The sequence below is a fragment of the Ictidomys tridecemlineatus genome, chromosome 10 (genome assembly GCF_052094955.1).
Source record: "Ictidomys tridecemlineatus isolate mIctTri1 chromosome 10, mIctTri1.hap1, whole genome shotgun sequence".
In the NCBI taxonomy this organism is placed as follows: domain Eukaryota; kingdom Metazoa; phylum Chordata; class Mammalia; order Rodentia; family Sciuridae; genus Ictidomys; species Ictidomys tridecemlineatus.
The window spans coordinates 77,723,305-77,751,265 of record NC_135486.1 but is presented as its reverse complement, the minus strand read 5'-3'; the positions used below and the strand labels follow the sequence as shown (position 1 = coordinate 77,751,265).

Here is a 27,961-nt window from a genome sequence, read left to right as displayed (position 1 = left end):
AAAATGGGAGGAGCAAAGCACTATACCAGAGTTTCTAAATCAAACTAATGAGTGATGAATGACCATTAGCCAAGTTAGGGCATGTGGGAGGAGAATGAATGGGAAGGAAATACTGAGCTGGACTTGCTTGGATGGAAATGCCAATGGGACCTTAAAATGGCCACTTTTAGGCCAGCTACTCTGACAGATATGCTAAGGGCTACCCCTGACCTTGGTCCAAAATCATGGCTGGGATTGCTAACTTAAAAGACAATGAAACCTGCATCCAAACTTAATTAACTATGTGAGGTTAACATAAACAGGCGTCCCATCAAATGTATATGTCAGAATACTTAGGATAGATTTTGTTTGGTGTATGATGCTGGGAATCAAACACCCGGCTCCATGCATGACAGGCAAGTGCTTTATCACTGAACCATGCCTCCAGACCTTAGAGTTCCAAAGTATATATTTTCAAAGTTTATTTATGCAGACAAGAGAAACTGTTTGAGGCCCAGACACTTGAGACTTTGGGAATTATTGAGCATCAAGGTAGTTCAAGGCAGGATTTTGGCCTGGATAGACAGCTTCTCCCATCCCACTCATCACCTTTCCCAAAGGCAAAAAACAAAATCTATCTGATAAAGTACTATTCCAATTCTCCTTTAATCAGCAATTTGTTGTTCTCCCCAAGACACAAAATGAACTCAGAAATGACATACCCATGAAAGGATTTTAACTCCACCCAGTCAACAGGGTTTGTTTTGCAATATGTTGCTTCCCTAGGACTCCCCACCCCAGCACTAACCCGAGTGTGACACTTTTGGCTGTCAGGGCTGGGTGTTTTCTCTCTTTCTCTTGACCTTTAGAAAATACCACGCATATTAACACACACACCCTACTTTTACACACTGTGTGAGTGTGTGTGTGTGTGTGTGTGTGTGTGTGTGTGTAGAGAGAGAGAATGAATATATATTTTACATATACATATTTTATATATTTATACATTATATATTAAAAATTATGTATATATATATTGTTTTTTCATTCCAAAAATAAGGAATGCAGGGAGAGTAATCATGTAAGAAGGTTGACTTTGCAGATTAATACAGATTTTTGTTAAAAATCGCCTTTAATTGAAATGTCTTGTTGTTTTTACCAAGGACACAAACCTTTTGAACCGTGACTCATTCGGAAGCAGATTTACTTACCCCTATAGATTTACAGCACAGTTTTGATGTTGACTCCTCCTAATAATTCAGTAGCAGACTCTAAGGGAAAGGAATGAAAGGGCAGAGGGGAGTACTTTTACCAGATGAATGTAAGGAGAATTTCAGGAGAAGTCACGCGAAGGTGCTGTTGTCCTGAGTTATTTCCATCTTAGGTGGATGATTCACTCTGGCGTGTCCCTGACCCACCATACATCAGTGTGGTATGTATAGGCTCAGAAGCTAAAGTCTGTGGATTCAGTGGGTTTTTCTGACTCATGGTTGTGTCATTTCCTTTCAAGATTTTATTCTTCATCATTTTAATGCTTTTCCAAATTTAGTGGTTTGAGAGAACAACACGTCAATAGCAGACTCCTTATTACCTGGATCATCTTTGTTTCCTCTAAGTTTCTGTTTTTGTTTGGTACTGGGGATTGAACCCAGGGCATTTTACCACCGAGCTGCATCCCAGCCATTTAAAAAAAAATTTTTTTAACCTCCCTGACTCTCAGACCTGCACACATAGACCTTGGCCTGTGCCTTACCTGTCATTTCTGTACCTGGGTGCTCATCTGTCTACCTTATGTGGTCTAATTCAGAGCATTCATCTAATGGCTTCCTTGGATTCACATGTCTCTCTGTCCAAGTGCACCGGTCCCTCCTGGACAGCTCAGTTTTGCCCTCCTGGGCTCTATCAGATACTTCCTCCACTGGAATCCACATAGGGTGATCTAGAAAATATCTCATATTTAATATAAAACATACAAACTTAAAACTTGAAATTGCTATCGAATGTATTCAGTAACTATAGCCCAGAGTAGCTTTTGTGTTCCGAGAGAGACAGAAGATCACTTTTCCTTCTTAACATTGGGAAAGAAGAAAATATATGATAGGAAAATTTAGCAAGGAAATTTTTTTTTTAAAGAGAGAGTGAGAGGAGAGGAGAGGAGAGAGAGAGAGAGAGAGAGAGAAGAGAATTTCCAACATTTTTTTTTTTTTTTTTTAGTTCTCGGCGGACACAACATCTTTGTTGGTATGTGGTGCTGAGGATTGAACCCGGGCCACACGTATGCCAGGCGAGCGCGCTACCGCTTGAGCCACATCCCCAGCCCTAGCAAGGAAATTTTATCATGTCAGATTTCCTATGTGATAAATCCAAAATTACTGTCAAGGGTAAACTGGGATGATTAAGCACTCACCCTGCAGGGTGCACGTTTACACTGCTCCGTCAAATGGTTTTTAAGGTCTCATCTCTTCTCGTTGCTGTGTATCAATACCGTAGTGGGCCTAAATGTTTTGATATCAACTCTGGCTTATGAAACAGCTCTTCCATCATCATCATCATCATCATTACATCATTTTGCTTTCAAAGATTGGGATATTTTAAAAAATCATTTGTGTCATTTTTAAGAAAGCAGAGTCAGCAGGACAAAAGCTTCCATATAAATATTTTATAAAGAGAGCAGCTCTGATTGGTTAGTGCTATTAAAATTGAAAATGTGGCACAGCTGAAGTATTAGCTTGACATCTTGTTAAAGGGTCGTTTTAGTCAGCTTTGCCTCAGTGTGACCAAAACACCTGACAAAGAACAACTTAGAAGAGGAAGAGTTTATTTTCGCTCACAGTTTCAGAGGCTCAGTCCATGATCAGCCACAGCTTTAAGCCCAAAATGAGGTGGAACATCGTGCCCGAAGGGTAGGAGAGAGGAAAGTAACTCAGGACGTGGCAGCCAGGAAGCAGGGAGGTCTGCTCACCAAAGACAAAATATAAACCCCAAAGGCACATCCCAGTGACCTACTTTCTCCAGTCACATCCTATCTGCCTACAGCCCAGTTAATCCCCATCAGTGGATTAATCCACTGATTACGTTAAGACTCATAATCGAATCATTTCACCTCTGAAAATCCTTGCATTATCCCACACATGAACTTCTGGGGGATACCTATATCTAAATCAGAACAAGGGTGAACTATAAGTTTTAGGATGATTTATTTTAGGAAAAATAAATCTGCCTTGGCTTAGCCTATTTCATCAAATAATTTAATTTGAATACACACACCCCTATAGATATAGTAATATTTTGGTTATGGTATTGATAGAGCTACATACTAAATATTTATGAAAAAAAAAGTTGTCTAAAAGTAATCTACTGGGGTGAAAATATATATATGTATATATATAAATATGTGTGTGTATATATTAAAGTTGCAATGAATTGATAACAAAGTTGAACAGTGAGTATATGATAATTATTATATCATTGTGTATATACATATATGTATTTGTTTTATAATTTTCATGTAAAATATTAAAACACAAGCACATTCAGGTAAATATTGTTTGGCTTAAATATAGTCATTCCTAAACATCTGTGGGGGATTGGTTCCAGGAACCCCTGTGAATACTCAAATCCAAGGATTCTCAAGTCTCTTATATTTGTATAAAATCTACCCAAATCTTCCTCTATACTTTAAATCATCTCTAGATTGCATACACACACACACACATACACACACACATATGCCATGATACTATATAAATATATGTGTATGTATGTATATATATATATATATATATATATATGAAAATACAGTCACACGTCCCTAACCAATAGGGATAAGTTCTGAGAAATGTGTCTTTAGACAATTTTATTGTCATGAGAATACCTGTCATACAAAGATGGCTACAACATCATCAGGCAATACAATCAGAGGACCTTGGTTGTATGGATAATCTGTCTTTGACCAAAGAAATCATATGTTATTAAGTAGTATGTAACTATAGTTGTTATGCTATATTTTTCAGAAAATCATAACAAGAAAAATATCTGTATATGTTCAGTACGAAAAAAAAATATGAATATTTTTAAGCTGTGGTTTTCAGCTAGGTCCTATCTCCTGATTTCTCATCCCAGTCTTGCCAAAAATATCAGGAAAGAGAGTAGCTGGTTACATCCCCCAAGGAACCAGGCCACTACTTACTTTATAAAAACACTTTCCTCTGTGGGATAATAGCTTCATTTGGTTTAGGCAAAGAAATGTTATAATGTTTCAAAAAAATGATGTTTTTTTTTTCCTTGACTGTATGGCCTTTTGAGTTCTCTAAAAGACCCAGTGTTTCCAAATAAATGTAGCAAAAGCTGCTATTTCAGAGATATCTTTGGAAAGCAGGGAATCACTTGGTAATGTGTTGAATCATTCTTGAAGTAAGATTTTTGTGTAAGTTTTTAAATGAGGTGAAGGTCTACACTTCTCATACCCATAGGCTTTCTGCTTTATATCTAGGTGTCCTATGGTGACATGAATCCCAAAATGATGTCCACTTTATCCACTTGGCTCCAAGGAGATTAGCTTAGTCTATAAAAGCAAAGTTCTGTTTTCACTTTGTGGGAGTTCTCAAGGTCTGGCTCCGTGGTCTTGCACCATGCACATGGGATAATGGTCAGGCATGGAACTTCAGGGCAACATGAATTTTCCTCTCCATACAGTTCTCTTCCCATCTTGCCTGCTACAGATGGGGCTCTTGGAAAAAAAAAAAGCAACCTGATGATTATCCTAGGATAATATTTTATGAGACTGTTAATATGTGGATTTCTTCCTTTTTCAGATGGGTGAGTCAAACGACGACATAGACCAAATGTTCAGCACTTTGCTGGGAGAAATGGATCTTCTAACCCAGGTAAACTCCCCGCTGTTTAACTGCAAAGTGAGGAGGGAAGTGGGATCACAGAATTTGATTTTTATCTGACAAGAGTGCTGTATGTAAAAGTAATGCTGGAGACTGACAACCTTCTGTATTACATATTCTTGATATAACTGTGACAGTGGTGGGAGGTGGTTGTAAAACTCCTTGCTGATTCTGTCGTTCTGAGTTCAGTTATTTAATATTTTGGTCACATGCATACATACATTCTCATGCATTCTGTTATGGAAATTCTAATGCTTACTGTGTCCAGTGGAGGAATTTTCCTCCTCTGACCACCACTACCTAGTAGTTTCCCTGTGGTTAACTTTATAAAGACTGGCTGAGAACATGACATCATCTTTTGTGAAGTTTTTTTTTTTTAACCAACCTTTGAGAGACTGTTACATTTTAAAGGACTAAGTGGGAGTAATTATGACCCCCTGAGTGGACTGTCAGAACTTTCAAAACTTGGTTCCCTCAAAGGAGCATGAAGGCCACTCAGCCATAGGCTATAGGGCTGAGAAAAGTGGTGTCACCAAGACCACATTGACTCAGCGATCAGGTCAACGGGAGCCCAGCAGCCAGAGACCCAAGGCCACTGACCCAGGTCTCAAAGTCTGGTGAGCTTTAGAGCATCTTGTCATGTGCTCACAAATGCTTCTTTGACTCGGAGGACACTCGGGTCATGACAAAAAGGTCAAAATAAAAAATAACCCAATATTCCTAAAGAAGGCAGGGATCTTGAGTTTTCTACAACATAAATGAGTTGTCTGCATTTTCAAAGACTTTTTTAGGAAAAAAAAGTTAGTTATATGTACATTCTCTATAAAATTCATGACAGTCTTTATTCTATAAAAGAAGAGACAAAAGGTAAAGCCCTTGTGGAAGGGTGGTGGTCAGAAGGTGGGTTAGGGCACTAGCCAAGTTTCTGCAGATGAGGGCTTTCTTTTCCCTCTCATGAGGAAAGAGTGTGAGTGGACATTTATGACCTTTTGATGGTCATAATATGACCATTTACTCCCTTTACAGCCAGTGGGTATTGGCTTGACTGGCAGAGTCTGGGATTTTCATGGGACCATGGTTGATTCTTATTACTATAATTCAAGAGCGGGACATAAATAGACTTACAGACAAGAACCATAGGATTATCTCAATAGATGCAGAGAAAGCATTTGACAAAATACAGCATCCATTTGTTCTTAGAACACTAGAAAAACTAGGGATAGTAGGAACATACCTCAACATTGTAAAAGCTATATACATTAAACCAAAGGCCAACATCAGTCTGATCCAAGAAAATCTGAAGGCATTCCCTCTAAAAACTGGGACAAGACAGGGATGCCTTCTTTCACCACTTCTATTCAACATCATTCTTAAAACCCTAGTGAGAACAATTAGGCAAAAGAAAGAAAATAAAGGGATATGAGTAGGAAAAGAAGAGATAAATTTATCTCTGCTGATGATATGATCCTGTATTTAAAAGACCAAAAAAATGCCACCTTAAAACTTCTAGATAAATGAATTCAACAAAATAGCAAGATACAAAATTAACACCCTTGAGTCGATTGTGTTCCTGTACACTAATGAAGAATCAGCTGAAAGAGAAGTTAGGAAAACTATCCCATTCAAAATAAAGCCTCAAAAACATAAAATAAAATGCTTGGGAAACAATCTAATGAAAAAGATGAAAGACCTCTACAATGAAAACTACAGAACACTAAAGAAAGCTTAGAAGATGAAAAGATTTCCTATGTTCTTGGATAGGCAGAATTAATATTGTCAAAATGCCATACTACCACAAGCAATAATGCGATTCCTATTAAAATTCCAGTGACTTCTTCATAGAAATAGAAAAAGCAGTCATGAAATTCATTTGGAAACATACTCGGCCCAGAATAGCCAATGCAATCCTTAGTGAGAAAAGTAAAGCAGGAGGTTTCACAATGCCAGACCTTAACTTACACTGCAGAGCTACAGTAACAAAAACAGCATGTTACTGGCACCAAAACAGACATGCAGACCAATGGAAAATAATAGAAGACACAGAGACAGACTCATATAAATACAGTTTTCTCACGCTTGATAAAGGCATCAAAAACACACATTGGAGAAAAGATAGCCTCTTCAACAAATGAAAAACTGTAAATCCATATGTAGTAGAATGAAATTTAACCCCTATCTCTCACCCTGCACAAAACTTAACTCAAAGTGGATCAAAGACCTAGATATTAGACCAGAGACCCTGTACCTTCTAGAAGAAAATGAAGACCAAACGCTCCAACATGTCAGCTTAGGAACCAACTTCCTTAACAAGACTCTTAAAGCACAAGAAGTAAAATTAAAAAATAACAAATAGGATGGCATCAAACAAAAGCTTCTTCACAGAAAAGGAAATAATCAAGAGTGTGAAGACAAAGCCTTCAAAATGGGAGAAAATCTTTGCCACCTATATCTCAGAGAGAGCAGTAATTTCCAGAATATATAAATAACTCAAAAAAACACACCAAAAAACAAATAACCCCACCAATAAATGGACAAAGGAACTGAACAGACACTTGTTGAAAAAAGAAATACAAGTGATCAAGAAGCATATGAAAAAATGTTCAATATCTGTAGCAATTAGCAAAATGCAAATTAAAACTACACTGAGATTTCATCTCTCTCCAGTCAGAATGGCAATTACCAAGGTTACAAGTAACAATAAAATGTTGGCAAGGATGTGGGCGAAAAGGTGCACTTATCCATTGTGGTGGGACTGCAAATTGGTACAACCACTCTGGAAAGCAGTATGGAGATTTCTCAAAAAAACTAGGAATGGAACCACCATTTAAACCAACTATCCCACTCCTCAGTTTATATCCTAAGGATTTAAAATCAGCATACTACAATGATTCAGCCACATCAATGTTTATAGCAACTCAATTCCCAATAGCTAAGCCATGGTTCCCTACAACAGAAGAATGGCTAAAGAAATTGTGATATACATACACAATGGAGTATTACTCAGCCGTAAAGAAGAATGACTTTATGACATTTGCAAGTAAGTGGCTGGATCTGGAGACTATCGTGCTAAGTGATATAAGCCAGTCCCCAAAAACCAAAGGTCAAACATTTTTGCTGATATGTGGAAGCTAACCCACAGTAACAGGGAAAAGGGGAAGAACAGACATTCAGTAGACAAAGGGGAATGAAGGGAAGAGATGGGGGATAGAAATAGGAAAGACAGTGGAATGAATCTGACATAACTTTCCTATGTACATATATGAATACACCACAGTGAATCTCAACATCGTGTACATCCACAAGACTGGAATCCTAATTAGAATAAGATATGTTCCATATTTGTATAAATATATCAAAATATATACTGTCATGTGTAATTAAAAACAACAAACAAAATTTTTAAAAGAATGGGAAAGAGGAGCCTCCAAGACTATTGAACCTGCCTTTGGTCAAGGACCTTGGAGTTTTTGCTAGCTCTTTGTTGTGCCCAGGGAGGTGTAGTCAGCTCTCCCATGGGGGTAAGCCCTTTCTTCTTTTCTTTCAGGGCAAGAAAAAAGGTGTCCCTCATCCTTGACTCCAAGATCTGTTGTTCAGTTTAATCACTACCCCGTTGCCCTTTGAGATGACTAAGTATTTTTCCAGCCATTTGAAAAACTGCTGAATTTCACAAATTTATTTTCTGATTGGTTTTCTCCAGAACTTTAGAAAATGATCAGGGATATCTTTTACCAAGTTAAATTAACATAAAGGGATGCATTCACTGTCATAAAAATATTCATGTTGGAGAACATGTGAGATCACTCCTCAAAAAATTAATTTGTAAATATAATGGTTTGAAATCATATAAAAAAATCACTTATTTCCAAATAAAACATAACACTATTTACACAATTAATAGCTTAGTCTATGTATGTTTTTAATTTTGTAGTGCTGGAAATTAAATCCAGGGCCTCACGTATTCTCAGAGCTATACCCACAGTGCCTTAATTTCCTTTTAGTAAGATTACTGCTCAGAGCAACAGCATAATATTTTATTATATATAATAGATTGCATCCTGAAACAGCTTTTCTCCTCTAAATGATTTTTCCTTCTCTTTTTTATGTCATGACTTAAATCTTTATAGATTTATACATAGTATGTGTGTTCATCATTACAGGAAGATTTTTCTTTTGTTTGTGGAATTAATTGTGTCATTCTCAATTGACCGGATCTGTTACAAGATGCTCTTTAAAGAGTAACATTTTAAATCACCATTCTCCATAGGGAGAAAACTCACATAAAACATTCTCAAGTAAGAATATGGTCTTGAAAGAACATAGTTAAAGAGAAAAATGTGTAAATAATAAGAGATGTTTGACTTGCTGATTAAAATGTGCTCTGTTGGTATCATGAATAACTCTGAGGGGGCTGGGATCTGTTTTCACAGAGTTTAGGAGTGGACACTCTTCCTCCTCCGGACCCTAAACCACCTACAGCTGAATTTAACTACAGTGTGGGTTTTAAAGATTTAAATGGTAAGCATAACAATTTCTTTTCTTAAGTAATTTGAAAAAAAAAAACTTGTATGGAACTATAATTTGAAAACAAAATTAAAGGAGCCTGAGTGTCATGGTTGAAGTTTTGGATTTCAAATTGTGTTTTACTGTACCTGGATTGAATTAAGAAAATCAATTGGACATTTTTGTCTATAATGCAAAAGAAATAATATTTACTAGAAAATGGCAGACTGCATCCTAAAAATAGCTTTTCTCCTTCAAATGTCTAGATATTTCTTTGATAACGTTATTGAAGCCTTCATGAGGAGATGTTGGTGAAAATCTCGAAATTATCTTGTTTTTTTTTTTTTTTTGGAGAAGGGGAGTTTCTTCTTATTGCTAAAGAGTGTAGCGTAAGAAAATATTAATAAGGAAATGTCTGTTCAAGAATAAAAATAATTGCAGTGCAAGAGAGCTAGCTGTGCTACAGTTGTAATAGGTGGGACAGAGGAAGCTGGTCAGTGGAAAACTAAGCTATTTATGTTAGGTAGCTTAAAATAAGGTAGTTCTTAAATCCCTAATGTTCCTAAGAGACACTTTTCTAGCTACCCTCTGGCGCATCTGGCACCTACATCCTTGAGATTGTTCTTTTTGATCCATTCTGGATTTTTTTAAAAATAAATATGAAAAAATATGAAAAAACAAAAAAAAAGAATAAAAATAATATCTCATAATGATTGATTATACATGAATGAATATTTCAAAATATGTTCTAATTTATATACGATATATGCTTATATGCAATTTGGTCCATTTGACATTTTTAAACTACCCCTGAGGTTGACATTTGCTATTATTAACAAAAATCTCTCTTCTTATTTAGTGCAGAAAAAAAAAATCTTTAGCTCAGATGCTATTCAAATTATAATAAATCTTAAAGTAATCACTTCCAAATTAATGAGAATTCACTGGAACTCTTGAAAAAGATTTGCCAAAGTCTTGTATTGACCACAAAAAAATATAAAAACAAGAGAATCCAGAGTTCCAAGTTTTCTTTCTTTTCTTCACTGAGTTCCCATGTTTCCATCATTTTCAGTGGTTTTTTGATAAGCCAGTGAGTACCAATGACTGTTCCTTGATAAATTAGACCTCTTCTGATTTTGCTCTTTTTTCAAAACTCTTTTCTATTTTCCACATAAACTTATTTCTGCCAGTCATTTCCACGAAGATGGTAGCAATTTGTAGAACTTTCAAAAAAGCAATACACTTTTGTAAAATTATGACAGCCATAGAGTCTTGCACGTATGGGCGGTGCAGATTTGGCTTCACCATACTTACAACAGCTTAAGTACTTTACCCTCCGTTCTATTACAATTAAAATTTAATCGACATTTCAATTGAGTTGTATTCAATTCAACTAATGTTTCCTTGGCCCTAACATAGAGCCTGGTATGGAAAAAGTCCCAGAAAATGATAGGAACAAGAAAACCTAGCAATCTCTAAGTAGCAAGGTTACAGTGTGGTAACAAGAAACTAAGAAACTCGTCTTGTTAAGACAAGATGCACACGTATCGCTTAGTTTGGGAATAGGACAAGAACATCTAAATGTACTGATATATGTGAAAAACTATTTTTTTAATTTTCCACATTTCTATTGGTGCATTATAGTTGTACATAACGGATGGGTTTTGTTGTTGCATATTCGTACATGCACACAATATAACAAAGTAACTTAGCCAATATCACTCCCCAGATCTGCCCCCCTCCCACCTCACCTCTCACCCCTTTTTCCCTTTCCTCTACTGATCTCCCTTTGATTGGAAAATTCAATTCTTTTGAGATAAGTTTAAGAATAAATATTTTACTGTTTTCACATTAAAAAAAAAATTGCTAAAATGATTCAGAATATTTTGCTCAAAGTCATTCAGAGTTAGTGACAGACTTGAGAGCCCATTTCTATCTCGTTCTCCAGCATCATATTACTCATGTATTTATTAATTTAGGGTTCTTCATTCATATGTTGAATTTTATTTGAAAATTATTAATGTGATATCATCATGGGGATTTTGTTACTGAAATATTTAGAATGAATCAAACGTTTTTATGTCAACAGTCAAAATACAATTGATTGTGTTAGGGAATTATGAACAGGCTATTAGTTATATAAATTTCTCTGAAAACATTTATTTATTTACTTACTTATTTATTTGTGATGCTGGGGATGGAACCCAGGGCCTTGTGCATTGTGAGGCAAGCACTCTACCAACGGAGCTATATCCACAACCCTGAAAATATTTTAAATTAATTTTATCTTATAAAGAAATCGTATGTAAAAAAAAATGATTGTTTTGGTCAGCTTTTTCACTTCTGTAACTAAAGAATCTGACCAGAACAATTTTTGAGGAAGAAAAGTTTATTTGAGGGCTCCTGGTTTCAGAGTTCTGAGACCATTTACAACCAGCTCCATTTCCCCCAGGGGCTCGAGGTGAGGCTGGACATCATGGCAGAAGAGTGTGGCAGTGGGAAGCAGCTCACATGATGATCAGAAAGCAGAGAGAGAGACTCCACTTACCCAATACATATATATCCCAAAGCCACGCCCCAGGGCCCCACCTCCTCCAGCCACACCCCACCTGCCTTCAGCCACCACTCAATTAATCCCATCAGGTGATTAATCCACTGATTGGGTTCAGGCTCTCACAACCCCATCATTTCCCCCCTTGGAACAGACCTCTCTCAGTGTCTCACACATGAGATTTTGAGGGATACCTCACATCCAAACTCTAACAATGGTTTACAATAAAATAAACCTGTTACACATTTAGGTGATCAGAAATTTAGTAGGAAGTACTGTACACTAGAACTATTAGTTCTGATGTAATGTGTCATAAGGTGTTGATGATATTTGACAATAAGTTATTTCACAAAGATTTATGCTTTGCCACCGAGCAGGCTTTATATCTTCGGCTCATATTTCTTCATTTCCGTTCAGCCTGGAGCAACGAGAATTCTCTTATCTCATGGATCACTTCTATCCTGCCCGTCTTTAATTTATTACGTTCACTCATCTTCAACATGTTCTACTAACACTGCCCACTAATGCCACTCCCACTATGCCTGGCAATCTAATACCTTTCAGGATCATATTTGTGGTCTACCACAGTGATCTCACACTTGGAACAAAGTCTAAGGTGAATGCTTCTCCTTGCCCTTCACCCTAAAAATCCATGCCCTCCCTTTATTTTATAAGTGCCCTCCCAGCTCACTATCTCCGTAAGTCTTTTCCATTTAATCCCATAACGTTTTTTTATTCCTTAAGACCATTGCTGCTTTAATTCCTGCTATTTATCATTAACCGCTCTTTCTTTGAATGTGAGACCTCCTGTAGCTGGGCGGGGGGAGAATCTACAGAAGTTCCATCCTCAACCACAAAGCCTAAACTCATATTAAACATAGCATGTTGAAACTCACATATTCCAAATATATGTATCAGCATTACTCTCTCTATCCTCCAAATGCTTAGAGAGAACTCGCTTTCCATCTATTTCTCTTATTTTCCTTCCCTACTTTTCTAAAACCCTAAGATCTTGCACTATAGAAGAAATGCTCCTTACCTTCTCTTCTATTTATGTGCTTGGATTTGACTTTATAGCTGATATGTGACATGCCCCAGTAGAAAATAGTTTCTCCTTTTCTTCCAGTTAAAAACTCATATTGCACTCAATAAATGCCATCATAATCATTTTAGAAATTCTTATACTTGTATGTTCTACTGAACATACCTTTTCACCCTTTCTCATATCATAACAAATCAAAAGAATGACTTCACTACTCAAATATTACTCTTAAAAATACCTTCTTTCAGGCTGGGTCTGTAGTTCATTGTGGCAGAGCGCTTGCCTAGCATGCATGAGGCATGGGGTTCAATCCTCATGACCACATGAAAATAAACAAATAAAATAAAGGCATTCTGTCCATCTACAACTACAAAAAAAATTTTTTTAAAGATTTTCTTTCAGTTTTTCCAGGTGCAAATAGTTGTTTTTATCATTAATGTGATTTTCTCTGTCAGAGTCTTTAAATGCACTGGAAGACCAAGATTTAGATGCCCTCATGGCAGATCTGGTAGCAGACATAAGTGAAGCTGAGCAGAGAACAATCCAAGCACAGAAAGAATCCTCTCAAAGGCATCAGGATTCAGCAGCTGCAGAGGTGTCAAATTATAGTGGTGCAGCCTCTCTGGGATATGGAGCAAATGTTGCTGCAACTGGTTTTAGCCAATATGAGGATAATTTACCACCTCCATCTGCTGATCCTGTGTTAGACCTTCCACCACCTCCACCACCTCCCGAACCTCTCTCTCAGGTAAGTGTGTGGGGCCAAATATGGCAGAACCATTGACTTCTGCCATCCATTATCTTTGACTTTCTCTTAAGAGATAATTACATTTCTAGGTTTGCATGCTCAAAGCTCTGAAGTACTAAAAACATGAGGATACTGAGTATGTTCATTGCAAAGCCAGAGTCCTCCATAAACAAGATGCATAGGTATTGTCTGAGTACCACAGACTGGGTAATGTATGAAGAACACAGACTTATTTAGCTCACAATTCTGGAGGTTGGGGAGTTCAAGAGTGTGGTGCTGGCACCTGCTTGACCATGGTGAGGACCTCATGTTGTATCATAACTTGGCAAGACAGAGCAAGCATACCTAACAAAGCCACTGTCTTGATAATTTGTGGATCCATGAGTGGATTAATCCAGAGCCCTCATGACCCAGCCATCTCTTAAAGGTCCTACCTGGTCCCGCCTTTTAATACCTCATATGGAAACTACGTTTCAACATGAGTTTGGGTTGGGACATTCACACCATATCATGTATGTATAAAGAGCACATTTGGGCCGTATTTAGTATTTACTATGATTTGGTTAAAAGTTATGTTGGTATGCACACACTCCTGATAATTTTGGGGGAAATGTTTTAGTAACTTTGTATGAACTGATTTATATGCAGTACTGATTTATATTTTTCCATGTCCCTAGCCCTAGCCCAGGACATAAGGGAACACAGGACACTTGTTACAAATTGCCTGAATTGAACTAAATTTGAATTTTGCTGACATTAATATCCCTGTTCAGTAGGGCAAAAAATAGATTTCAGTATCACTTATAATGTCATCACTGGGAAGGGTGACATAAGGTAATGAGTGCCTGACATTAATAAATTTCTGAATTTTGTAAACATACAGCTGAGAAGTTCCTATTGTCATTGTTTGGGCTGTGACCTCAAATTTGTCTCTCATAAAAATATAAAGAGAACTTTTAAGGATTTTTCTTAGAGTGAGCCACTAAAAATATTTTTGAAGAACCCAACTCAATTTCCATTGGCTTCCACATTGGTTGGTCTCTATAAATATGGCCCTTGTGACCCTGGAAATTCCTGTTGGGTCTTTTGAATCAGAAAATTTTAAATATAAATCAGATATTAAATTATACTATATCACACTCATTGCTCCATTGTGCTTACTATTAAAAAAAACTATGTGACAAACGGTGATCAGTATAGAGAAGAGGATCTTAACATAAGGTCCCTGAAAATTTCAAGGGGGGAGGGAGCAACAATTTCCCAAAGCAAATACAAAGTTGAACTCACATAGGAAGCTTTAGAGAATTCCTCACTCTCTGTGTATTCTTAAAGGGTCTGGGGCTCAAAATATTTTTAAGAACCACTGATATAAAAAGATATATGTCTACTTTCAAGTAATTAAAAGGTAACCATAAAAATTCATTTCCTCAACATAAATAGATAGGGGAGCCTTAATAATCCTATTTTCACAATACTAATTTAAGAAAATCAAAGGATGTATTTATCTGGGCTCATAGAATACTTGGCTCTTTTTTCTGACGGCTTATGTGTATGTGTGTCAGTGCTTTTCTTGGTGATTTATAAGCTAAAGTTTGAGTCTAAGTCTTAACTTGGAGGGAGTTAAGGATCTTTTTAAAGTATCTAAGAGAACCTAAGAATTGAAAAAATGCTAATCCAAAAATGTGCATATAATTTCAGAAAGTGTTCAAATCCCTTGAGATGGAGCCACTTTAGATTACTTAGGTTGGTCTCACCAGTTTGAGAGATTTTTGTGGTCTAACTGTGTGAAGAACTGTTAAGATCAGCATTTCATCTTTTATGTTGGAATACCTGGGCTATAAATGGTAACTGCTTTCTGTGTCTTTGAGTTGAAAATTTTGGTTATAGTCATTTAAATTCTGAAATCGAGCATGTGAAGTTGGGTAATTTTTGTTACCAAAAAAAAAAACTAAGATACTAGTGACAGCACAAGCAAATACTCACTGGTATGATTTAATGGACTATGTCAAATATCTCACCATTTTACAGGAAGAAAGAGAAGCCCAAGCCAAAGCTGATAAAATTAAACTGGCATTGGAAAAACTGAAGGAGGCCAAGGTTAAAAAGGTAAACTATGAATCACTTTTTGCATGGGGGAGATTAAATTAGCAACAACTTTTTATACTTAATGATAAAAGTTAAAATGTCAAGTGGTATTCTCCAAATAGTTGTTATTTTTTTAAAAAAAAATTTAAGAACGAAGGTACAGTATATAGTTTGCCTGATAAATGGTGGACTTGTCTTAGTATAAAAGTGGAAGTTCCTTTGACTTTGTACATGATCTCTGTGTTGATTTATGCATGATTTTCTCTGTTAACTGGAGTGTGGGAAGTTGAATACCTTAACAAGAAAGGAAAAGGCTCTGACTTGGCTGCCATACAGGCAGGGGGCTTTCAGCTCTATTTTGAAAAAGTTTTAAACAATTCTGTCCATCTAGGGCTCCTTCCCCTGAAGGGCCCTCCTGGGGTTTTGCTCTGTCTATAGCAGGTGGCGCCACCTTCTGGGCCTGCCTTAATTAGGTTCAACCTCAGCTTCAATGAGTCTCACAATTCCACAATTGCTTTTGTGCATTTTTTTTTACTTCTCCTGGGGCAACCTCTAGCCCCCCTGCTGGCTGCCCTACCTGTCCAAGTCATCTCCCTAAGAACCAAATGTTGTTTATGCTGGTACTCAAGTTTCCAAGTTGCATAGATTTTGAGCAACATATCCTTAACCCTACTTTCCCAGTATACCTATAATTTGATTGTGCATTTTCTGCAGAGCATAGGTTTTTCAGGAGTAGGTTCATTGTATTATCACAGAAACACCTGCACCTAGACTCATTAGAAGCCTATACTTTAAAATAAAATTTGTTAACAATGGTTAATTGGGCAAATTAAGGGAAATGAAACAGCCCTCAGCTTATTTCCAATCCTGAAGCACCTAATATCTCTGAGACTCATTAAGAACTTTTGACTCCTAGTTAAGTGAATAATCCTTTTCAGATACTTTATATATAAGCCCCTGTCACAGTTCTTTGAATGAAGGTGTTCGGTACATGTTGATTTGTTCAACAAATAATCCTTGACTATCCCTGGATCCAGACTTACAACGTTCATCTAGAAGAGATTTTTTTTTTCCAGATAAGTCTGGTTTTGTTCCTTCCAAACATATATGAACTTCTTTACTATTATTCTCCCCTACTACATATGATTGTGGGTTAATCAGTTTTACATTACTATAATAAATATTTGAGATGATCAACTCATAAGCAAAAAGGTTTCTTTGGACTCAGAGTTTCAGAGGTTTCAGGATCACTGGGCCCTATTCCTTTGGGCTGTGACAACACAGTACATCATGGCAGGAGCATGTAGTGGAGGAGGTGGTTCATTTCATGATGACTGGGATGCAAAAAGAAAGAGGAAGGTGCTAAGGTCCCAGTGACCCCCTCAAGGGCACAATCCACTGACCTAACTTCCTCCACATTAGGCCTGACCTCTTAAATGTTCTAACACCTTCCAATAGTTCCATGGGCTGAGGACCAAACCTTCAACACATGGCACGTAGGGATAGAATCCACAGTGGATAGAATCCCATGGTCACTCCTGGAATTATACATCCTTCCTCAAGCCCTAGCTAATCCCACATTCCTCCTCCAACTCAGTCCTGGGCACTCAGTGCTGCCCAAGCTCCCCAGGTCCAGTCACTCTCACACTAAGTTAGAAAACCATTTACACTGTGTCCTCTTTTGTAAAACCTTCAAAACTTCTTTCCCCAACCACATTCTCTCAGCTTTTGATTTTGCTGCCAATATTGCAAAAATAGAAAAATTCCACAGGCTCCCACCAACAGGCTTCCCTCCTCTCACGTGCACACATAGATCCCGTATTCTTTCCCGTGACTAGGGATGAGCTGGCGCACTGCTAGGATCAGCCTCTCCACTTTCACCCCAGTTCCCATCCTCTCCTCTTGCCTTCCTCTACTCCAGAGTCTCCAAAGGCTGCCTGACTTGCACAGGGAAGCCAAAGTTTTTACAGGGGCCTAGCAGCCCCTATTTGATCTGTCTGCCTGCCATCTCGCTGGCCTCACCTCTTACCCTTGTCCACCCCATTCTACTTCCCTGTTGTCATGGCTATTCTTTGAACACTCCCAGTAAGACCTCACCCTGGAAACTTTGCACCTGTCAGTTCCCCCACCTCTTCTGCAGGTTCTGAGTGGGGACACTCTGTCCCTCCTTTGAGTATTCAGTCACCACCTTAGCCAGTCTGCCACTATCACTACACATACCTCCCCAGATCCTCCCTACTCTTCCCTATTTTTCTCCTCACTGCTTGTCACCATCCATCTTACTGTCTTCTAATTTCTTGCCTGTATCTCCTTCCCTCCCCCATAGAAGCTCCTCCATTGAATTTTACCTGTGTTCCATAGTGATGCATTCCCATCTCTTAGGCGCCAGGGGTGCAAGAGGTAAACAGTCAAGTGAGGTCATTACTTGTGTCAAGTTGAATTCTAGCAAGGGAGATAAATGCTATCGAGAAAATGAAACAAGAGGTTGTAGAGAAGGCTCAAGCCACTCTTTTAGATGGATTTGCGGATGGTTCCACCCCCTCGGAGAAGGGGGCAGCTCTTGAGCAAAGTTTTCAGTGGCAAGAAGCAGCTGGCTACATGGAGGCGTGGTAGGGGAGCATCCTGGGCAGAGGGGACAGGTGGGAAAAAGGCACAGATGAGAATGAGCGTGACAAGATGGAAGAAAATAAAGAATCAGGTACCATTGCTCAATGAGTACAGGAAGAAATTGAAGTAAAGGAAGAAATCGAGGTTGGAGAGGAGGTGGGAGCCACAGGGTCTCATAGGCAGGAGGAGAAGTTTAGATCATATCAGAAGCATGATGGGGGTTCATTTGAGGGTTTTAAATAGGAGAGTATGAGACTAATACACAGCATAGGGATCTTGTTGACTGATGCATGGAAAATGAGTTATGGGAGTAGGAGGTCCGAGTGGGGTGTCCTCTCTAGCATGGATTATTACACATAGCACATCTCACAATTGGCAAGTGGCAAGTGAGGATGATCTGTGTCAGTCACCCACTTTCCCTGTGGAGACAGAAACAAAAGAAAAATAAAAACAAAATTAATAATCAGACTGTTTCAAACCCCTGGATTACTTATAAATGAGAGCCCCGTTGTTTATGTTCTCAGTAGAGAAGTGAAAAGAGGAGGTAGGATAAGTAGCAGATGCAGTCTGTTTGCTCCAGCTGGCCCTTCAGGGAACAGGAGGACATGGTGCCGATTTCCTGCCATCTATCAGAAAATGAGAGCGCTCTGCCATATTTGGATTAGATGAATTTTAACAGTAAATACAGAGCCCAATCTGCCTGGATTCAACAAAGAAGATGTAAAACAGAAGTTACTCCAGTTGACGAGAAAGGAAAAGAAAATTTTAAAAATGAGTTCCTACTTGTTCTGACTTCAGACACTGCAAGTTTTTCTTTTATTTTTTGAATCTTGACTATGGTAAAGAAAATAACTGGGTCCCTTCTATGTTAAGAAAGTTAACTATGAGGTGCTCACTTAGAATATAACAACATGTTTTTAAAGGATGGAGATCAAGTCCCTCTGAAGTATTTGCCCTCAAGTATTCCCTAGGGCGTTGACATCATTTTGAATTATGAGTAATGAACAAGCTTGTGCTGCAAAGCTTTGGAACTAGAAACAGAATCAGATTCATTCATTAACTTAATTTTTTGTTTGTGCTAAAGCTCTGAGACACGGGAGGACATTTCCATTTGTAAATCTTATTATAGAAGCAAAAAAAAGTATTGTAAATGATTTAGGGCTAGGATATTTTAGTGTTTAACATCTTGAAAATGAAAAAAACAAGAAAAAAATTATAGAAACTATAAAATATTTGCTAGAATAAATTAGAAAGGTGAAGTTTTTTTCATTCTTGAATCATTTTGCTCCATATGATATTGTATAAATATGGAAAGTACTTAACTTACTAAATCACATAACTGTGATTTCGTGTTGGTATAGAGATACTCTTCAGCTTGCAAATATGATGGAAGCTGTGAAGAATAATAAATATACTTTCTTCCCATTAAAAGTCACCAGCCTGGGGTTGGGGCTATAGCTCATTTGGTAGAGTGCTTGCCTAACATGTGTGAGGCACTGGGTTTGATCCTCAGCACCACATAAAAATAAAATAAAGGTATTTAAAAAAAAGTCACCAGCTTCCTCTTGGTTTTTATATTTCTTAAATTCCATAGTTGTGGATATTCATAAGTATACATGAATTAAATCTAGTTTGCAATTTTTGCCAAAAAAAATTCTCTTTCACTATGAATTTATGTGGTTTTGTATTTTTTTTCCTCTCTATAAAAACGAAGGAAAACACCAGCATATGTGTGGGTGTTTCATTCCTACATCCCTTGGTTGTAGGAATGAAACAGTAACTATGTATAGGAATCTATAGGAACTGCTTATTCTATAAACTAGAATGTTGTTAAGGTCGGATTAGGTGGGAGTGGGACAAGAAGCTGCTCAGAACCTAACCCAAACTTTTGGAGAAGAAGCAATGTTGCACATTTTTGTGGCTTGTCTCTCCTTTCCAGTCCGTCAAATCACAGTTTTTTTTAAGTATTAGTATTTTTTTATTGGTTGTTCAAAACATTACAAAGCTCTTGACATATCATATTTCATACACTAGATTCAAGTGGGTTATGCACTCCCATTTTTACCCCGTATACAGATTGAAGAATCACATCAGTTACACATCCACATTTTTATATAATGCCATATTAGTAACTGTTGTATTAATAATGGTGAGTCTCACTGGGAAGTAAGCAGGACCAGCACACAGCAAACACACTACGAATATATATGCTACAGTATCAAAGAAAATCCAAATCCTAGCTGCATTCCTTCATGAATTCTGTTCCATGACACCCAAACCATAGCCTCTCTGGGAAATCAGAAGTTTCAACTATTTTGACACCTTGCCAGTGATATTTTATGTCCTAATTAAAGATAAGTAAATTCTGCCCCCACCAAATATCCAGATTTGGTTGCTACCAATTTGGTTGCAGAATTCATTCAATAGACTTTTTTTTTAATGAAATAAAAAGAATATTAGATCATTTGCCTGCATGCCTCCAGAACAGCTTGTTTTTCAGTCTGCATTCTTTTGCCCTCATCTACTGCTGATCACTGATCTCCTGTAAAAAACTTGACCTTGCCATGAGGAATCTTTGGACTCTGCAGTTGCATGAAACAAAACCCATCTCCAGCTAAGCAAATTCATCAAAACAATGCAGAGGTGGCTTTCAAGAAAGAAAAGCTGTTGGCTTTGGGGAGGGACCGGAAGGATGCTGGGAAAACATGAAGTCAGCACTTAGTTCTGTCTATTTGTCCTCCCCTCCCCCACCAGAATGCAGGGTCTCTGAAAGTGGGTCAAGGGCTTTGTGTATTGTCTGTTTTCCGTTTTTTGTGAGTTTTTTGTTCCAACTGTGTATTCCTAGCATACACGTGGCTGGCAGGTGAGATCATAATCAGCGAGTTCACAGGACACGTTCTTAAGGTGGCAGAAAAAATAGCAATGCAGAAAACTTGATCTTTGTGGACTTCTCCATTTGCTGAACTTTACTGGCTGCTCTGTGGTTTTCTCCTCAGTTAGTGGTCAAGGTGCACATGAATGATAACAGCACAAAGTCACTGATGGTGGATGAGCGACAGTTGGCCCGAGATGTTCTGGACAATCTTTTTGAAAAAACTCATTGTGACTGCAATGTGGATTGGTGTCTTTATGAAATATACCCAGAATTACAAATTGGTAAGTCCCTCCCTGGCAACGGGCTGCGCTCCAAAAGCCTTGTGGGTTTGCTTTATGGGCTCTGGTTCCTTAAATGTTTGGTTCAAGGCTTGAAGACATCGCATATGTCACAGCCGTTATGTGAGATTAGAACTTGCCTCTTCATTTCTTTGTGGCACAAAGACTTAGATTGTAGCAGGTGTCTGGACCTTGAGGGGTATAAGCATTATCATTGCCATCTTTCTCTTAGGTCCATAAGGGAAAGAATGTGGCAGGGTGATTCCTCTTGCTGCACGCCTAGTAAGCCCAGCAGCTTGTGGGAGAGCCTAGGTATCTGTCAGCTGGTGCCCCTGCAGAGGTGGCTGCCTTGGTAACTGCAGACCTCACATCTGTGCTCATTTCCCTCTTCCTCCCTCCCTGCTTGCCTAATATCTGACACTTGGTCTAATGGAAGAAGTTTAGCTCCAGAGAGGAAAGGACAATGATAGAAATTGATGATGTTTCTTTTAAAAAAAGTAATTTAAGAAATTTTCTGTTATTTCTCATTTTTATTTTTGTACCGGAGATTGAACCCAGGGTGCTTAACCACTTAACCACATCTCCAACCCATTTTAATTTTTTTTTAAATTCCAGACTGGGTCTCACTAAGTTTCTTAGGGACTTGCTAAGTTGCTAAGGTTGGCCTTGAACTTGCAATCATCCTGCCTAAACCTATGGAGTCACGGACATTACAGGCATGTGCCACGGAGCCTGCCTTACTTCTTGTTCTTAATAGCACTGACCTACCATTGCCTTCCAGCAGAACTGGGTGGAACCCAAAATTACCTGTTTTAGAAGTTTGGATGAAATCTTTTCTTCTTTGCAAGAAATAGTCTATACTTAAACAGTCCTTTGAAGTTTTCTTCAATTCTATGAGTCCAGAAGAGAAATGAAAGCCTTCCTTTATGTTTTGAGTTTGCTTCAGGTATTCATATACATTGTTTTTATAGTTTCAGGGAGCTAGTGCTTTAGGCTACACATTGTAAATCTCACAATTACACTCAAAGTCTTGAATAATCTTTGCCCTAATATCCTTTCCAAAAGAGAATGTTTGCCTTCTCTTAGGGCAATTTAAAGTAAAAAAAAAAAAAATAGGCTATCATAAAAAACATTAAAGCTGAACATTGTCACTGTATTGTAGGTACTGTCATTTGTAATGGGTTTTTCTTAATGGAAGATAAATTGAAAACATGCCACTAAAAGATAAACATAATAGGATTGTAACAGTGTGACATCATAAAAGAATTAATAATTGTAGAAACCTTGATGAAAACTATGAAGCACTGGATTCGATTCAATAATAGCTTGTTTCTCAGTTGAAAACCCTAATATCTTAGGTCTGAAAGAATGCTGTTTTCTTATTTCATCAGAGAGGTTGTTTGAAGATCACGAAAATGTTGTTGAAGTCTTATCAGACTGGACAAGAGACACAGAAAATAAAGTGCTATTTTTGGAGAAAGAAGAAAAATATGCTGTATTTAAAAATCCCCAGGTAAGATGGCCTGTATATTGTTAAACCATGTAAAGCATGAAGAAAACACAGGTTTTGTTCTACCTGTGTATAGACCACAGTATTATCTTGCAAAATATCACAAATATTTTTTAAAAATACAAACTCAATCTTTGGCTATATAAACCAAGAACCCTTTGAAGGATTTAGAAAGGAAAACAAAATCCACTTGTTTTTCATTCAGAATCCAAAACATACCTATCTGTGGTTGTCTAACCCTCCCCTTCTGTCAGCATTTCTATTGGGCTCCACTATATCTTGATGGCACTTTTGGCTACTAATGTCTTATATTTAAAGATCCTGCCAGGCAAGGTGGTACACACGCCTGTAATCTCCCAGCAGCTTGGGAGGCTGAAGCAGAAGGATCACAAGTTCAAAGCCAGCCTCAGCAAGTTAGTGAGGGCCTAAACAAGTCAGTGAGACCCTGTCTCTAAATAAAACATTAAGAAGGGCTGGGGGATGTGGCTCAGTAGTTAAGTGCCCCTGAGTTCAATCCCCAGTACCAAGAAAAAAAATCCTCATATCTTTGTTGTTCATATATGTTGTTCATTGATGCCGGGATTACTAAAGGGAATACCTAGGAAATATACAATTTGTTGTGATTTCCTCCTGCAAACAACCTATACAAGAAAAAAAAAACACATTATTCTCCATACTTGAAAATGCTCCCTTCAGGTCATGTGTGCAGGTATGTTGTTGAGAAGTCTAAACCTTTTCCCACTGTGTCCTTGAGCAACTACCATGGCATGAAAGTCATTACATGTTTTAGGAAAGTCTGAGAATGTTAGAGATGGAAGAGATGCCTAGGGTCATTCCTCCAGACACTTTCCTTTTTACAGGTAAAATAAAGAAGTCCTGTCGTTAGGGGCAGAATTAAGAGACTCCAGTGCGGCTCCCTCATGGGAAAAAACTCTTCTGTGCTCTTTTCTGGGGTCTTCTTGAGATGATATGATGGTCAAGTGACAACAAAGCATTAAGTACTATTGTTTGTGACAAATATCAGACACTAAAAGTACCAAGTTTTCAGCCTATAATGACCTTCAAACCAGACTTTTATTGCCTGTATTAATGAGAGTACCATCTAAGCTGTGGTGATAAAGAGACCCCTTAAACAGTGGCGCAATCAAACTAGAAGCTCATTCCTCAATCACATTCTGGTCCAGACATAGGTGGGTAGAATGGCTCTTCTGATATGTGACTCCCATCTCTGGGCCCAGTGCATCTTTTCCACTTCCCATTTTTCTAGTCCATAGGAAGAAAGGAGAGAATCAGGGAAATGCACAACCAAACTTCTGCTTAACATTCCGTCAACCCAAAGATAGCTACATGGTAACATTGAGCTACAAGAGATGCAGAGAAATGTGGTGTTTGTATGAATAACTGCACATACAGCAAAATTTGTGGAGTTAAATTCATGACTACCATTTTGGATAACTCTTCCACAAAGCACCTTTAAATAGAGTCCATAAAAATGGCACCCAGAAGTTGTGCAGCATGGTTATTGTATAGGTAAGCAGAGGAAGGAGAGAATTAGTATTAGTGGATGTCTGCCATCTGCCGAAGTGTCAAGTGAATTATTGCATCTATCATAGTCGTAACTCTATGAAATCGTACGAAGTGAACATACCTGGGTAACTACCACCCACATCAAGACACAGAACATTAGTGGAGCTCCTCATGGCCCTTCCCAGTCTTTATTCCCCATTACAAGGCAACCACTATTCCAATCTTTATTATCTTGGTTTTCCCCTCTTTTTGACATTTATATGAAATGGAATCACACAGTCCTCTTTTGTGTTTAGCTTTTACCCACTCAACTTTCATTTGTGTTGTTGCTTATAACAGTAGCTCTTTTTCATTATTGTGTTTTCATTCCATTGTGTGACTATATCAGTTTATATTTATTAATTGTGTTGTTGGTGAGTGTTTGACTTGTTTCTCGTTTGGGGCTTAAACAAGTAATGCCAGTGAGAATATCTTGTACGTGTCTTTTTATTGAATGCATGTGGACATTTATCTTGCAGGTAGATAGATAGGTATGGAATTCTGGATCATAAGTTATACTTTTTTAACTTTAGCAGATACTCTGAGCAGTTTTTCATATATCCTGTGATTTGCTCTCCCTTTAACATTGTATGAAAATTCCTGTTGTTCCAGATACTTGGCAGCGCTTGGTATTGCCTTTTTTTCTCTCTCTCTTAACTTGAACCTTGCTGAGGGTGTGTAGTAGCATCTTGGTTTTTAAGATGAATTTTCTCAATGCCCATGATTCAAGTACCTTTTAAAATGTTAATTACCTATTTGAATATCCCACTTTTGTGAAAGGTCTCTTCAGGTCCTTTGTCAGCCTCTCACCTGGGGTTAAGTATCAACAAATACCCTGAGAGGAAACATGGCTCTTAGAAGGTCTAGATATCTCTTTGTGGTTCCTCTCTGTCTTGGATCTTGACTCTGTGAGTCTCTAATTGCCTCAATAGCTCTCCAAAGCCTTCATGCTGATTTAGTTGTAGATGGACCCAATACCTTTATTTTATTTATTTATCTTTATGTGGTGCTGAGGATCCAACCCAAGGCCTCACACATGCTAGACAAGTGCTCTACAACTGAGCCATAAACCCAGCCTCAACACTGATTTTTTTTTAATCCAGCTTGTCTAGATGTTTTTGTTGTTGTTGTTGTTGTTTGTGTGTGGAATTTTGGTCTACTGTAAGCTATTCTATCATAGAAGGAAACAGAAATCCTCCTAATGAATTTTTTTGGATAATGATATAGATTAAGTAACTAGATTATTTTAATATGCAATCCGATTTAAAGACCAACACTGAATTATAGGCATTCTTAAAATAGTCAGGTTTTTTCAGTATTTGGCTGAATTCTGTCTTCTGATCAGTGCCCTGCATAGGTAGTGGCTTCAGCATGCTGACCCCCAGAGTAAGAAAAACACATTATGCTGGTTCCCATACTGATGTTACAGCCCTTAAAAAGGGAGGCTTTGTGATTTTGAAATACCTAAAAGCCCCTTGTATAAGTTCTGTAGTTGAGACCCTTTGATGATTTTTAACATATGTCTTTTTTATGGTAAATTTATGGTGAGAGTAAAAAGCCCTAGAGAAGTGTATTTCCAGAGGAAGATTTTAATACAAATACAACCAGAAAATTCTTTCATTGAAGTGCCTTAGATTTTTGTCTTCAAGCTTTGTCTCAAGCTGGTAGCTGAAAAGTCCAAATAAACCTGTATTTCATTTAGGCTGGTAATTCTTTTTTTAGATGTAATTGCCAACATTGGTATGAAATGATGAATCCTGGGATTGGAGGAGCGTAACAGGGAGCTTCTACTCCCAGGTCAGGGCCATGTCAGTGAGGATTCAGGCTTGATCTTTCTACTCAACTGCTCCAAATCGTGGCACCTCCTAGAACATATTTGAAGAGCTAGTAAGAAACGGTACATGAAGAATTGGACCTAACCAGAATCATAAAAGGAAAAGACAGCTTCTGAGTGACTTATTTAGTAGTCTCCACAGAAGTTGCCAACATATTGAACATCTTCCCCGTGTGGACCTGTATGAAGAGACTTTAATGAAATGTATTCCAATAGATATTTGTTTGACTTTCATAAACATTTATGGAACATGTTACATGTATAACCTTGTATGGAGAATATGTAGATTAAAGTAATCTTTACCTTTGAGAAATTGAAAATCTAGCTAGAGAAACAGATGTGCAAAAATGCTTGACACAAAACTTCTAGGTTTAAGATGGAGGCCACATGGGATAGAATTACAGCATGGTATATTTTTCAGATGAAGTCCCAGTGCACAAAACTCTATGAACAGAGCAGAAGACCCTCAGTAATGGTCTATGATGAGAAGTGTAGCTTTCCAAATACTGCATTAGTTGGTAATACTCAGGAGGTTGGGGAAGGTATCAGATCAGTAAAGGAGTAAATCAAGGAAGTGGGCAATAACTAACTCCCCTGCCTTAATCCTAAGAAAAACTATATTCACCACATAGAGTCATGGTACTGTTGATGGATATGGCTTGTCCCCACTGCCCACACCCCAAGGGTCCAGGTGTTGGAAGCTTTGTCTTCAATGTAATGATGTTGGAAGGGAGAACTTTTGAGAGGCAGGACCTAATGAGAGGTCCTTGGGTTAACTAGGGGCACTGCTACTAGAGGACAATAGGGGAGTTCTCATAAAAATGAATAAAAACAGAATAAGTCCTAATTAGTTTTCCTGATGATTGCTGCTATGCCCTATCCTGTTGAAGAACAGGAATTAGTCTGGGTGCACAGATGCTGCAAGCTCCATGCTATAAGCTGTCATGGAGATGATTTGATCAGAACAGTTACTGCTCTATTTGGAATTTTTCCAAAATGAAACTGAAAACATACAGAGGTGTATCATGGAGCCAAAGACAGAAGGTAGGGCCAGGCCTCCCAGGGTCTGGGACCCTGAGGCAGTATCTTGGTCTCAGCCTTCCCTTGGGCCCCTATCTCTATCACACTCTGTCCCTGTCCACAGCTAGGTCATTGCTTTCCCTCCCTGTAGACCCCCCTTCCTCTCTTCTCTCCTCTATTCCCACCCAGCCTTTTATGACCAGCCTCACACAGTGGCTCCATCTATGAATGGAGTTCAAACTTCTGTGTTTGCATAACCTATTAAAAAAGTTTGTAAAAACCTGTACCACTCAGATATTTGCCTGTTGACTTCTAATTTTTCATCAGAAGTTTAAGCAGATGCAAAGAATGCAGTGTGCAGCATATTGTAAATTTTGCCAGTTTTAAAAAGTATCCAATCCAATTCTGGCAGTTTAAAAAATATCCAATGCTTACAAAAGTATTCCCATGGCAGTTTTATTTCTAACAGCA

General features: G+C 38.0%; 1 protein-coding gene across 1 annotated transcript in view; it reads left to right on the top strand.

Moving 5' to 3' along the window:
* Positions 1-27,961, top strand: part of Apbb1ip (amyloid beta precursor protein binding family B member 1 interacting protein) — a 103,378-nt gene that overhangs the window by 36,033 nt on the left and 39,384 nt on the right. Inside the window, exons 2-7 of the mRNA XM_078023271.1 lie at positions 4,794-4,865; positions 9,302-9,389; positions 13,423-13,715; positions 15,744-15,821; positions 21,404-21,563; positions 22,952-23,073. Coding sequence (XP_077879397.1) covers positions 4,794-4,865; positions 9,302-9,389; positions 13,423-13,715; positions 15,744-15,821; positions 21,404-21,563; positions 22,952-23,073 — 813 coding nt within the window. The remainder of the gene's footprint in view (positions 1-4,793; positions 4,866-9,301; positions 9,390-13,422; positions 13,716-15,743; positions 15,822-21,403; positions 21,564-22,951; positions 23,074-27,961) is intronic.